We start from the raw sequence: 15,094 nt of genomic DNA on the forward strand, positions 1-15,094 counted from the left end.
AAGATCTGAAATGATTATACTCATGTAAACTAGCTAAATCTGCCTCCTTCTGTTGTCCTCGACCTCTCTTATCTACAAGAGGTGCCTATATGTGAAGTAATGGTTCTGACTGATACATTAACAACGAGTTCAATCTTTCAGGGGCTGAAATGACATAAACACAAACATATTACAACATAACCAACTTTTTATGTACTCAGAGCTGTATTTTGTAAACATGTCGTTGGTGCTGACTTTTATGAAAGAAAGTACTGTCATCACATTAAAATAAAGGAACGCATTTCAGCTTTCAGACCCATTCAACAGATATATAAAGGTGGCTTAGATGTCATGTGACATGTACCTACTCCTGAGCCTTGGAATCGAATGCCTACCCTGATAAAATCTGCTAGCGTCAGTTGTCATTGCAGTCGACTTCACCCTCCATCCTCAGCTTGAAACCAGAGGCCTGCCTTACTTTGCTTCTGTGTGAAATCAAGGACCCATTGCGTATTGTGTAGAATTTTAAGGACAGGTCAACAGGTCAACTCAAAATGTGTTAAGGCAAAAATCGAATGCTTGACAGATGTGTAAACAGATACTGATACTGAGACTCTAAATGGCCTCAAACCTTCCTTTGCATTTACTATACTGAACTATCTCCTGATGTACACATATTCATCAGTCAGTTCTCTCAGACATGCCTGCATGAGGTAAATGAAGTGAGCAGCTCTGTCTGTCCCCTGACACAAAGGCACCAATCAAGCTCTGACATTTCTACATGCACATCTTTTAATCTGGCTGCATGCTGTTACTGAGCTGTGAATGGTGATTGTGCAAAGACATTCAGGCTGATTCGCAGACAACAGGTTGATGAGCTGTACTTGCATATCCAGGATCTGAGGAGAATGGAAACAGGAAAATACTGACTGAATATTGGCACCAGGCTGCACTTTAGGAATGAAAAACACATGCAGAATTTATTTCTAATGTATGCCAGCGGTATGAGCTCCCTGACCTGCTCTGTGATGCCTAAACAGCACTAAGCTAATGAGTGTCTCAACAATGACTTCAGTGCAAACTATACTGTAAAGCCTCAATCTTTGCTTTTATTTAAGGAGAATTCATCAGACCAGGAACTGTTATTCAAACCAGCTGGTTGGACCAGGACCTTGATTGCTGCTGCAGTTTGTTTTCGGACTAACTTTCCTCCTAATTTTTTATTCCAAATGGGGACAGGCAGAACAAGGCCTTCTGGGAAATCAGCTGTGCATGTTCAGATGAAGAATGGCATACTGGATTTTCTAAATCTGTGTGCCATCCCAGCTTGGGAAGAGAGCAGGGTGGAGAAACTCAAACTTCCAGAGCTTGAGGCGCACACGGGACCAGTCGTCTGCATTTCCAGGAATTGTTTGGAGTTGAAAATAGAAATGGCTTTGAGTGAAGATTCATAGTTTTTATCCCAGCAGACTTTCATTGCTTACCTACGTCTCCTTTCATCAACACCCTCAGTCTCAGTCTGTGTCTGACTCTTCCTCTCTGGAGTGTATGCAAATAGAGGTTTACGGCGCTGCTATGTTTGTGTGCTGCTTCTTTCAAGTGGCTTTGTGGCTTTAGACATAATTAGCTTTAAAACTCTGTGTTTTGGGGCCAGCTTTGTCTACATTTGAATATGTTACAAATCATTTCAGAAAGGTAGAGAAATCAGAATCAGGGATCATCAAACACTGACAATAAGTAATGAGTTTGCTCCTGCTGTGACTGTCATTTCCAAAAAGCTACGCATGCTCATTACGTTTAGCTACAGTTGAAGTATTAAAGTGAAATATATTACTACTACCAGCAGCAGCACTAACGTTAACACTAGCATTATTAAATGTCAGAATTGGTGGATTATGGTGGATTTTCCAACCAAGTGAGCAAAACATTGCTTTAATCCTCCACAGATTTACACTGGACTCACACACAGATAAAATCAATGCAGTTCTTTGAGTGAGCATGATAATATACAGCAGTTATTAAAGATAAAATCCCTCTGTCTGTTTCTGACTACAGGCAGACGTATAGAAAATGTGTGAAGAATGCTAAAAAGGCATGTACACTGTAGCATACATACCTGGCCTGGCATCAGTCAAAAGCCACTAAGGAAGTTCATTGTAAGGAAATGCAGAGTTACGGACCCACAATTGACACTTTGCAACTCTTCCCACCATCAAACTATCAAATTGATAGGAAACAGATACAAAAGACCCCTCTTCCACAAACAGACCATGCTTTTAGCATGTCCGAACAACACAGAACCAGACCAAAGGTCAAAGGGTCAGCTCCAGAGGATCAGACAATGGACACCAGGCAACTGGAGAATATAGGCAAAATCTCCAGTTTGTAACAATAAGACTCTGTCTAATGTTATTTGATTGTTTCTTATATAGCACAAGTAACAACAAAAGGACTGATTAACACTAAGGTGTGAATCCTGGCCTGTCTGTGCCATGCATGAACACACACACACGCACACACACACACACACACCAACCTCCCTTCCTCTGTCCCTCTCTAGATAAGAGTCATAAACTACAACCCCCATTCCAATCCTGGGTAGTGACCAGCAGAACACTCTTCACAGACAGAGATCTGAGGAAGAATGTAAAATTAAATATCTAGCTGTTCTGTAACTCATGAGATGCAGAGAAGCATACCAGAAATCAAGAGTGCCCGAGACAGAAAGTCTCCCGGCAAACTCCACCAGAGCTGAACCGCTGAGACACCGGCAGAATCCATCATCGTGATAACGGGACACGGCCTCCAGGAGAATCCACCTAGATCCCGCGTCTCCAGGGTTACCACAGCAACCACAGCCACCTGGGTTCCAGCCGAGGGTCTTCAGCTACAGTGCAACTCACAGTAGGCCGGTCTTAACACTCTGCTCATGACTGGGTTGATGTCGAAATATAGCAATATTTAATCATCAAATCTAATTCGTAGATGTAGCATCATTAGCTGTATAGCCATAGTGTATAGCCATAACATATTCTCTCCCACCATTGCCAACTCATCACACTGCTCATTTCATTATTATTTTCATCTTTATGATTATCCCTTGCATTTACTCTGTAGATAGTAGTTTAGTTAATAACCTCCTTCATTTAAAGCCAGTTGTTGTCCTGTTGTATTCTTTTGACGTAGAGACTGGAGATCCATTGAATCGAGAAGTCATGGCTTCCGATATGAGATTGATAAATTTGGCAATGAAGTAATTCACTGTTGTCCTCCCAGAGGACTGGTGCCCCATTTCAACGAGAGTAAATTCTAAATTATGGCGTTAACGCTACAACAAACAGTTCATACAACACAGCCACGTACAAAGACCGTATCGAGGTTTTCCTGTGGATGTATATTATGTGGGACAGATGACACGAGAAGCTGATGTAAAGTGGGATGGTGCAGGCACATATTTGGTGTCGGATTCAAGTCTGCAGGATGAAGATGACTGGCCAAGAATGTAACCTTACCTTTGAAGAAGACAAACTTGCCCTCACTGTTCTCGTAGACGGCGTCTATCTTGGGTGGCAGGCCTCTCCAGAAAACACTGATGAGCATGGGGTATCCCGGCATGACCGAGTTATCTCTCACCCGCCAAAACCAGTGATCCTGGAAGAGAACAGAGGACACTGTGAGGAAACAGCGTTGGCTTTAGTTGAGTAAATGGACTTAGTTACTAAAAAACTACCGGGTTTGTTTTATAAATGTATATATCTGATAGAGAGCTTTTCTATGGGAAGCCCCCAGGTCTGTCCCCCAGTGGATGAGACACAGGGACATGGTGTGTGAGTTCATACATGTACAGTCTGTGTGTTAATGCCACAGTAGGAGGGCAGACATTAGTTTGTGTAAATGTTTCTTATGTTAAGAGTTTTAATTAGTTCAGAGTTCCTTGACAGCAACCAATACACACCGCCTTGAACCTGTAGAAATATATAATGAACTCTGCATACTGTAGCAGAGCAGGCAGTGGATTATAACATCTGATACCAGTGAATTCAGGCCAACTTTTCCTTTGTGGCTCCTACAACAAAAGCTGCTGGCGATGAGCAGCTCCAGCAGCTGCTTTGACAGGCGTGATTCCTTTAAGATCTACATATACTATCTCAGGTTGCCTGGAAAGGCTGAGCAACTGCTGCTACGCAATGCAGGTCTAGAAGAACATATATGCTGGGAAAAGTGATCACTAGGAGCTTTAGGAGATGCCAAGAGTCTCTGATTTCTTTTTTTTTGGGGGGGGGGGACAAGTGAAAGGTGTGTCTTTTTGATGTTGGATGAAACTTGATGACAGAGAGAGCCGGGAGGAGACCCAGCTGTGAAAGCCATTAGGACTCCACGAGATGACCCACCCTTCGGCAATGAATGGCCAATTTTGCCTCGTGAACACACTGAAAAAGCCTGACCTCGTGGCAAGGGACAAAGAGCCAGATAGAGAGAGAGACAACACATCATCACACCCTGCCTCATTCACAGTGAAAGCTAAATAAACAGCCCATTTATCTAACACTCCAACACTGCTCTCCTCCTCTCTCTCTGTCTAATCCAATTGTTTCTCTGGGACTCTCCCCTTTCCCTGGACTCTTCCTCCTCTTTCTTTTCATTTCCCCTCGTCTCTCATTCCAATTCCTCCTCTCCCTCGCTCCCTCCATACCTACTGCCTCCATAGATTTCAACTGTTCAGCATTTTCTTCTGCACACAGCCCAGCCCAATAATTGAAAACAGATCAAACTGTGAAATCTGAACCATTTGAATCCTTTTGACTTCATAAAAGAGAAAATGTTCTTTCTCCAGCCCTACTGTCCCACTCCCACTCTGAAAATAAAGCTCAGGCGAATAGACTTCACTTCAAGAACATTTCAGCCACCACTTTACAACTGCAGGAACGTCTAGAATAATCATGACAGGTTTGCTCTTAGCAGAAACTGGAAATATTAAACCTCAACTTGTTCATGTTCTCTGCTATGAGAGAATGGCCAGTGTAGGGTTTGTCATGCATACAGTCTCGTGGTGTATGATAATGTATTCAGAACAGTAAGGCTAAATTACCATACTCCCTCTGCAGGAATGTGGCCGGCACCAACAAACTGTCTCTACCAATAAGTTGTTGTTGGGGAAAGCTGATGAAGCAGGACATAAACTGCAGAAACTGCCCTGCCAATGACTTAACTGTTGTGAGCTCAGATTTAATACTGTACAACACATCAGTGCCTGAAAAAGGCCTGCTGAGTTGATATAAGGTAACCATTTAATATTTCACTAATATTTACATGAACAGGTATTTGGACATAGATCCAGAGATGAGAATATTACTTCCTGGTTGCTCTATTTCAAGATTATTGAAAAAGATAACTGACAAAACCCATTATACAAATATGAAGGCCAAAATACGACCACAAAGAGAGACAAAACATGTTGTGTCTCTTTTAGTCTGGAGGGCGTGCTCCTGTGTAGGAGGGATGGGGAGTCTTTGTCCCTTAATCCATCTCTGATATTTTCTTACCAATAATTTGTTTGCACAGGTCTGTAGGTTCTTACAATTCCTACAAGAGAAATTTGCTGACATGGAAACGAATAAGACATAAAATGAGGTCCATCAGAAAAAGCATGAAAAAAGATATCGCACTTCATTCTTTGTGTTTTCATTGGAGGAGGACACACAGTGGTGTTAGGATGGCCGTTCTGTCGACCTCTCACTCGGTTAATGTGATGTACACACTCAACATGACTAAGAGCAGAATACAGGTGTAAATAATTCAGAGCCTGAAGCCAGAGATCAGTGTTGAACAGTGTCCCTTTTCCACCGAGAGAAGTAACTGCAGATGATGTGTTTGAATTTTAGCATGTGTATTTGTGTGTTTTTGCACAGGCTGAAGGCTGCCACATAGACTGGAGCGAAACATGAACATAACTGCCCTGGTTGTAAATAACGAGGTACAACCTTGAAATGCAGCCACGACAGTCATAAACAGTGGTTCAACTTTTCAACCTGTAGCTCTTTCTTTCCGTTACTGTTCATTCTAATATGGCAGCTTTAAAGTTCACCCATGTGGCTAAATGCTCCAGTCCAACAGATATCAGCAAAGCAGAGAGCAACATTCAGGTAGCTGGATCAGACGTGTATGCTTCTTTGATATGATGAGGTTTACACTTCAATTCAATCAATACATTTAAAGGATCAATGACAATAATGTGAAATTGCACATGCCTCATTTCATCTTTGTCACTTTTCTGCCACTCCGTTGATTTAATATGTACAAAAAACAACCATATATGCAGCAAAGTGCAAGTAATATTTATTGAAACTATGACATCTTCTAAATAAAAGAGAGAGAGAGAGAATTAAAATAAGAAACAAATCTAAACAAACTGCAGTCACTGCTGTATATGCAAACTCATCCAGTGCAGGGTCAACAAGGACACCGTGTAACCGAACATGTGGACAATCAGCTCACTTCATGTTGTCTGTCAGCACAGCAGTGTTGTGATATCACCTGTCCAGCTCCCATTCCATTTCAGCCAGTTTAAAGACCTCTGCAACATTAGCTGGCCTGTGCCATTTAACAGAGGGTGAGGGTGCAGGACGTGGTCAGACATCTCCCAGGTCCCCACATAATGTTTGCTGTTCACTGATACAGCTCTGAGGACAGTGTTAAGTCCACCTGTCCAAGCTTCCAACAACATCCTTGTGTCTCTGTAGAGATTTGGTGTGATGACACCAGAGAAGTGTTTTTCTTTATGGTACTTGGTATTTCAGCTCCAGCACTGTGACCAATTTTCTAAAGCCCTTTCTTTTAACTATGGAACATGGCTGTAGGTCAGCCGCAGTGGAATTTCCAGTTTCTTCAGTTATTTATTTAACTCACACACTGGTTTATGTAGTAGTAACTCACTTCAGCCGGCTCTTTGCTACTTTTATTTGTCTGTGTCCTATTCCTTTGTCAGGTCTTGGCAGTGGTTGAGATGAGTGCTCATGTTGGTTGTGTTGTATGAAGGTATTTTTGGTGCAAAACAACTGAGCACCCATGACGGTGGAATTAGTAGTTGTATAAAATAGTAACACATGTATCAGTAAATTTGAGGTCACAGGGAAAAGATGCTCTAGGAGTCGCACACTTGTAGATTTTTTCTCTCCCACAAACACAACACAACAGTTACACCTTCTCAAATTATTCATTGCAGGTGCACAAACCCTGTTTTACAAATCACAAATTAAGAAACTCATACGCTCACATTTTTGCTACAGTTGCTGCAGTGAATGTGGTGCAAAACACATTCACACCCGTATCAAATAATGTGAAGGCATGGACAAAATTTGCACATCAGCAAATCAGTATGTGAATTCATGCAATGAGAGTTGCACATTTGTAAAATATTTTGACAAATAATTTTTATGATAATAATATATTATATTAAAATTATATTATAATATTAATATAATTTATTATTGTAAAAAAATGTATTATATTTTTTTCTTGGATATTTTTTATTGCACAAACACAAGTCAATAACTACAAGTACTTGAATATTCAGCATGATTTTTGCACCAAATATCTGTGAAATGTGGAGCAAAAGTGATTTGTACCTGTGGCACCTCAAGCCACGCCCACCTCTTACGTAGAGGCTGTATTGGCTGCTGGATCAACGTCGCCGCCATGTGACTTCACATTAGGTGCGTTCGACCTAAAGTTTGACTTTATGTGGCGCTGCGCAGCGCTGACTTGACGTGATGCATGATGGACTAAAGATTGCATTCTTTTTAGAAATTTTGTCCGACTTACGCCGGCGCTGCGCAGCGTCACCGTGTTATGTGACGTGAAAACCTCGCGGGAGCAAGGCGCCTTCAGTTTTCCGAGTCTTACAATACATTTGCAGTTGCTCTCCACTGGCTTCACCGACTGAACCACCTCTGTGACGACGGCACTTTATTCTTATTGGCTGAAGGATTCACTGACACAAATGTTCTACGTTTTTATCCTAAGAACTTCAGAGCCTCCTGGTCAAATATTCCTCCAATACAAGTAAAAGTTCTTCAGTTAAGTTTTTACTTCAGTTAAAGCACTGAAGAACTTGATTTTAAAATACTTGAGTGTTCAAAAGTACATTTTTTTATGTCAACATATTTGTATTTCTCCACATTTAGGATGACTCTGAAACAACCTACTGACTGACTGACTGTAGAATCTGGTGAATATGTATATGATACAAAGACTGTAGACATGGACATAAAAACTAATTGAATCAACCAAAGGAGCCATTGTTTTCATATTATTTTTAGTCAGTGAGTCAGTCATTCAGTCTCTGGTGAAGAATCTTCAGCCTCATCTTTATCTAATGTCGCCATCATTAGGACACTGACAGGTTACACATGAGTGACAGTGAGTTGGCTCTGTTTTCTCCTGTGGTGGACACAGTGTATGGTCTGTCACATTTTCCATAATAGAAGAAAGTTCATTCAACTAACTGAAAGCTGCTTCAAAGTAAGAGTCCTTCATAGTATGTGGAGTGAAAAGTAGCCTACAATAATTGTCTTAAGCTTATTGGACTGAAAGTCAGGAGTTTCCAAAAAGAATACTAGTCATGTAAAAATACTTGAAAAAATATACTTATGTACTAATTTTGTGTGTCAAAAGTGTAATGTAAACTTGTGTCTGGTCTGAACATGCTTAAGAAAAACAACTGTTTGGGGGGGTAAACAGTGTGAATAGATTTTGCAAAACAGTCATGTTTGTGTCACATATAGTCACATATTGAGGGTAACACTCACACATTTTGAAATTAAGAAACAAAACAGCTCTTCAGTTTTCCGTAGTGGGTTGTGTGAACAAACTGCTGCTGTGACAGGTGACCTCACGCTACGGGAGGTTGACTGTTGTCCGACTTGACAGCAGTCGTTTGATACTCCACCCCTGAAGTCACTGGCAGCTCACGTTGACCGTCAAGTCAGGCGCAGTCAGCCGGAGTCAAACTCGAGCGCACCTATTATTTGATATGATATATTGTTTTTCACCACATTAACTGCAGCAGCTGTAGCAAATCAGTGAGCGTTTGAGTTTCTTAATTTGTTATTCGTAAAACAGGATTTGTGCACCTGCAATGAAGAACTTGAAAAGGTGTAACTGTTTGTGGGAGAATAAAAATGGACAAGTATGCAACTCTTAGAGCCTCTTTTTTCTGTGACCTCAAGCTCTCTGCAGAGAGTGGAGTGTGAGTGTGGAGTAGGTGAGGAAAAACATGTATGATTGACTATAGAAGGCTGATGACTTCTGTTATCGCAATGGCAAAAATGAAAAACTAGCTGCACAAATCACATCAGGAGACCAAGCGATATGTTTCATGATGTTTTTGTATTGTGATATATCAAATCTTGTTACATTTTCCCAGCTACCAACAAAACATTCTAAAACAATGCTCCTGTACTTCAAGCCTCCAATACAGCTGGATGAAATGCCTCCGCACACCATAAAAAAAACTAAATAAATATTAAAGAAGACAACTAAAAACTGTGATTGATTATCTGTAATTCACTGATTGAAAAAAACATATATAATTGGAAGTTACAACAATACATAACAAGAAAAGATTGAAGTGAAGATGTGGAGCAGAGTCGAGATGAAAGCTGTGACCACCACAGAGTGAAAAAACTCTGTGCCTGAGGTACAGGACCCTCATTGGCTCAGAGGAAAACAGGAGCTTATGTCTAAAGGAACAGTTTAACATTATGGGAAGGTCTTTCTGAGAGTTAGATAAGAGGATCGATACCTCAGTAAATATGAAGCCAGCCAAGAGACTGAAGCAGCTCGCCTGGTTTTACACTTCTGTTTGTGCATAGATTATGAGAAACTATATGGAACATATTGGTTAGTAAAATCTAAAGATGCTGGTGGACAGATTTTAGTTCTCTTTGGACAGAGCCAGGCTTTATATGCTAAGCTAAGATGATCACCTCCTGGCTGTGGCTTTCAGACATGAGAGTACTGATCTTTTCATCTAACATCATTCATCCTTTCTGTCTGTCTGTCTGTCTGTGTGTGTGTGTGGGGGATATTTAAGAACTGTTTTAGCTATCCTGGATGAAAAGATTATTTCTTGTGTTCACATTCTTGACATCCTTAAACCAAAGTTACCAACATGCGAAACAAATACAACCTTACACTGGACTTAAAGCCTTAAACTGGTGCCATTAAGTGTGCTCTCAGACACCCAGTCCTCTCTGGAGGAAGGAAGGAAAGAACAGAGGCACTAAGGAGGGTAGACAGCTCACTGCTCCCTTGACCACTGTGTTCTCATTAAGGGTTGTTGAATTCAAAGTGTGGCTCTGACACCAAGTGGTTGATCCTGAATGGCAAGGGACCCTCCAGCGTCCCAGAGTCCCCTGCTCTAAATATGTCCATATCATGGAAGGAATTGTCTCTCAATGAGTGAATTTAGGACTGTTGGAGAGGAGAAGAAAGGAAACTCAAATTCAGACTTGAAAACATCCCATAACAAACCTACAGCTCATGTCTCTACATCCATATGTTACTGCACTTAAAGCCTGATGGGAAATGAGGGGCTTCTTGGCAATTTGTTGTCTGGTCATTGAAAACAGTTTATGTACACATGCATATACAGTATGACGGTGTATTCTACAGCTCCAGTGAGCAAACATGGTTCCTGGGTTCACAGAAAGTTGAGCCTCAAGTGACTGCAATCATAAAAGTAGTAGCTGTGTAGTTTTACTGGGATATTTACTGGTGCTACTGGATCTACACAGCTGAACACAGTTGTCTGTGAATCTTAACTGACCCTCTGTCACCTCACTAGAGAGAAAAACAACCAACTGTAAAACTACCATCTTAACAAGTGTGGCTCCCAGCCTGCCTTTGTAGATTAATGGCCTCAGCGTTGTGGGAACAATACTGAACTAAATATTACCGAGCTTGTGTTTTACGTTATAACACCAACATCTGTGGTGTTTCTGTTCAGAAAATGTGGATCCTCCAGCTGTGATGTTTGATGTCATTTGTACTTAACATAGTTAGAGTAGTTTGAATAATTTAACACAGAGAAACATCTTTTAACTTTTTAGCTCCTTTATTGGTGTCATCGCTGAAGTTAAAGGGGACTTGAGTTGATTTCGAAGTTCAGTTTAAACATCATGAAGAATATTAGTGCAGCTGTACAATGTCTTCTGTTGCTTTCCCCAGTTTGGTACAATAACCCTGATGATGTCACCAACAAAAAGGCTGTGTTGCACAAGGAGAGTCTGATGAAAAGATGCTATATAAGTGTTTTCCACTTATATAGCATAGGGAAACATAGGATCCAGTGTTTTTGAAGTTTGACTGAAAAACACAGATTTTATTCTTTTTTATTAATCTGTCTCTTGTGTGAGCCCCAAATTAATGGATGTTGTTAATGTGTTAACTGACACTGATCATGATAACCAGAAGCAGAACACTGAAACATCTTGAAAACGATAACCTCCGTCTCTGCAGGGCAACACAAGATCCCTGGTTTCACCATTTTCTGTTGTCAGAAACATGAAGACACAGGGGTTGTCCTGGTGCAATCATTAATGTTACTAACTCCAATTAAGAAAAAGCTATGAGAGTCTGCCACATGAATAATTTTTGCTGAAATATACTGGCATCCTGGATGTTGCAAATAAACCAGTAGATTGAGAAAAAAATGCCCCATTTACATGCAAATGGTTGTGGAGGCAAGCTGAGGGCTGCTGCAAACATACAACTGGACCTGAGCATGACATTCTTCTCTTTGCTTTATTTTCCCTTTTTAAAACCTGACTAATGTTGACGATGTAAATCTTTGGTTCCTGTACTGGACCAGTTCTCACTTAGCCAAACAAACCTCAGACAGGTCCAACAAACCTGGCCTCAGTGCTCCCAGTGTATTCGCTTTACTCCAAAGCCCCCGCCTTTACATTGCTGGACCACCTGTGGACCTCAGGGGCTGTGAGACTGCTAAGATGTCTGCTATAATGACTTGGCACAGACTGGGCTTGACTCTTCCAAAACAATCAAGTTGGGATGGTGAGTATAGCCAAGCTGGGCAGGCCAAATGGACCTACAGCACAAAGTAACCAGGCAGACAATCAATCCAACCATCAAGCAAAGAAGAAATCAGCTTTATGAATGGCAGTAACAAGAGAAAAAAATTCAACTCAAACTGAAACAAGAAGAAGCGCAAGCTGTAAATCATTCTGTCAGCCATGAATTTAAACAGTCCTCACAATCACACGTAGACCTTGGCGTGACCAGAGCGAATAAATCAAGCTCCGCAGTAATACAAACATCACTAATTATGATTTCAGATCAGCTGTCTTACAGTTGGGCAGCTTCATTCACCAGAAGAGAGAAATGCATCAACATGATACCTCAGACTTCCTGAAGAAAACTGGCACAGCTCTCACTGTGAGTCAAGAAATATTAGGACCACCTGCTCCTCAAGTGAAACTCACCGACTGAGTGAATCCAAGTCAAACCTGTGATCCCTTATTGATTTCACTTCATTGACCACACTTGATTCACCGGCTGAGATGTGGATTATGCTGCAGGCGGAGCAAATCATCACAAGTCCTAATGTTACTGGTGGTCCTAATTATGTGAACTCAGTAGATTTACAACTGCACTTACATGTGTTCTGTAACAAATCATACCTCTGCTCCATCAATCTACACCTTAGGAAAAATGTGAGGCCAATGGAGACAAACATTCATCAAAGATTTGAAAATGATGGAGCCAAAGCCAGCTCCACATCAGCACTGAGCAATTACAGGTCAGAGACTCTACCCTTCTGTTTTCTTTTTTTGCATTCATATTGATATTTTTATTATTTGTCGGTTTAGAAGTGTCAGATATGTCTTATCACCATGTCATGAGGAGCAATACTAGGAGAATCTGTCACATTGGATGAGGAACAACAGCAGTTCAGAGGCGCTTTTTCATGGCTCCTAATGTCAGTAAAGTGATCAGATTTTGGGAAACATGCTTGAATTACAATCCAAAACAATTCCCTCAGAATAAACCTTTCAAATAGATAGTTATCTGGTGGTCTTTGGCCTCGGATAGATGATTTGATTTTAATCAATAAAACAGGTTAGAGGTAAACAACATCAAACTGATGTTTGATTAGGTCTGAAAAACAAAGGTTTAGGGACTGGCACGCTCAGACAGAAATCATTTTTTAAAAAGTAGTGCAAGACATTTCACTGGTGCACTGAAACATGCACATTTAATATCAAAACCCACTGATACAATAGATCAGTTGTAGTGCCTGACTGTCCTGGTCTCCTTCACTTCCTGAACTCTTAAAAAGGTTGGCTGATGGCTGAATGTCCCTTTTGTCTCATCACTACCTCTGAGCTCTGCAGAAGAAATCTCATGATCCTCATCAGTCCATCACAGCAGACTGCTGCCCTGGGACTAAAGAGGAGGGACAGGAGCTACTGCAGACACGTTGTGTATTTAGACCATCATAACATGCAGGTACTATTTCCCCCACAAAACTGACACAGTGTGAATTCTGAGTCTAATTTTAGTTAAATACCCCCATGGTAGCAGCTCTGGTTCCAAGCCAGATTTAGTTTTTCAAGTCTAACGAACACAGTCGTGTGGAGGGGGGGGGCGTGGCAGAGAAGATAGAAAGGGTTTTTCCCTCAGCTCCACAAGCCTCTTATTTAACCAATGAACACTATCTATTTATATCCCCAGAAAAATACAGACACACTCACATAAGGCATCAGAGGCACTCTTTCTGTGGAGAACACAGGACAGCTTTGTGTTGCCCTAAGGTTTTTCTCTGTTCCTTACTGCATGTTGCCAAGGTCTTGTGCTCACAAGCTCAGACCAAGGATAAAGATGCATTAAGGGACATGTGTGCTTTTGCTCTGAACGATATGAAAACCAGGCAACCCTGCACTGTGCATGGTGTGGTGTTCCTCCTTATTATAAAACATAGTTTGTCCAAATTCTTTCTACATCAGCCTCAAGTAACCTGGAACAAGCTCCTTTTAGACATAATAGCTTCTTTAATTATGCAATAAAATACACAGCTGCTACTTTTAGGATAATAGAGCAGAGTCAACCATATTCCTACGAGCTACAACCACAGTGTGAAACTGTTCTCTACTAAAAAGTCCAGACAACTTTTCTTCTGAGGTGCACAAAACTTGAAAATGAAATGCAACCACAATAATTTACATTACATCCAAGTAAGCTTTTTCCATACTGTGTACGTACTGTATCAAACATGAAGCAGATTAGCAGAAAAGCTCCCACCCTCTGTTTATTTAGGTAATTCTCCAAACTCTGAAGAAATCCATACACCCATTCAACTACTATCACTCAAAGCGCTCTCTCTACACAGTTTCCAAACCTACAGGCCATTTGCACTGGTCTCAATCAAGGGAGGAGATGTTCTTTTGTTGTATTAATCAGTCGATTAAATTCTACAGCCACAAATCTCTTCAGATATATCTTTTTGGTCTGAAATATATGATGAAACTACTCATCCAACAAGGTCTCAAGTTGTAAAAGACTGCAAAGACTGATTGCTGTGTTCTCACAGTGCTAAGAGATCCACGAAAATGCCCCCAGGTTTGTTCTGAATCACAGACTCTTCTCTCACCTTGAAGACGAACATCTCTCTCCTCAGTATGGCCAGGGTGTTGAAGCCTCCATCACAGATGTTGGGTTTAGCGTTGGGGTGGGACGGTCTGTCCCCTGGGGGCAGCCTCGGAGGTCGCGTCTGCCTGTCTGGTTTACGGGGATCTGAAGGAGGATGGGAGCGAGGAGGGGGTGCTGTCGGCAAAGGCTTAGTGGGCTGGGGAATCTTATCAGGAGGCCCTGGAGGAGGTAAGATAGAAACATCTCACTGTTTGTGATACGTGCATCAGAACTTCCACACCTGACAAAGAACTGTCAACACATAGCAACACATGCAGATCAATGCATGTGAAAGATACTAAATGTGCATCTGATGAATTCACAAGTCTTAAGGCTCCCTCAGCAGCTGGTTACTCAGTTTTTGTCTTTTTACAGCAGAGCCATTACATGTATTAGCCAGGCTTGC

The 15,094-nt window shown here is 41.3% G+C and overlaps 1 protein-coding gene across 2 annotated transcripts in view; it reads right to left on the reverse strand.

Annotated features, from left to right (window-relative positions):
• Window positions 1-15,094, reverse strand: part of mmp16 (matrix metallopeptidase 16) — a 79,067-nt gene that overhangs the window by 9,849 nt on the left and 54,124 nt on the right. For both annotated transcript variants that reach the window (XM_022754105.1, XM_022754104.1), the window contains 2 exons: window positions 14,651-14,868; window positions 3,492-3,630 (listed from right to left, as the gene is read on the reverse strand). In XM_022754105.1, the coding sequence (XP_022609826.1) occupies window positions 3,492-3,630; window positions 14,651-14,868 (357 nt within the window). The remainder of the gene's footprint in view (window positions 1-3,491; window positions 3,631-14,650; window positions 14,869-15,094) is intronic.

The sequence above is a fragment of the Seriola dumerili genome, unplaced genomic scaffold (genome assembly GCF_002260705.1).
Source record: "Seriola dumerili isolate Sdu_G_001 unplaced genomic scaffold, Sdu_1.0 BDQW01000216.1, whole genome shotgun sequence".
In the NCBI taxonomy this organism is placed as follows: domain Eukaryota; kingdom Metazoa; phylum Chordata; class Actinopteri; order Carangiformes; family Carangidae; genus Seriola; species Seriola dumerili.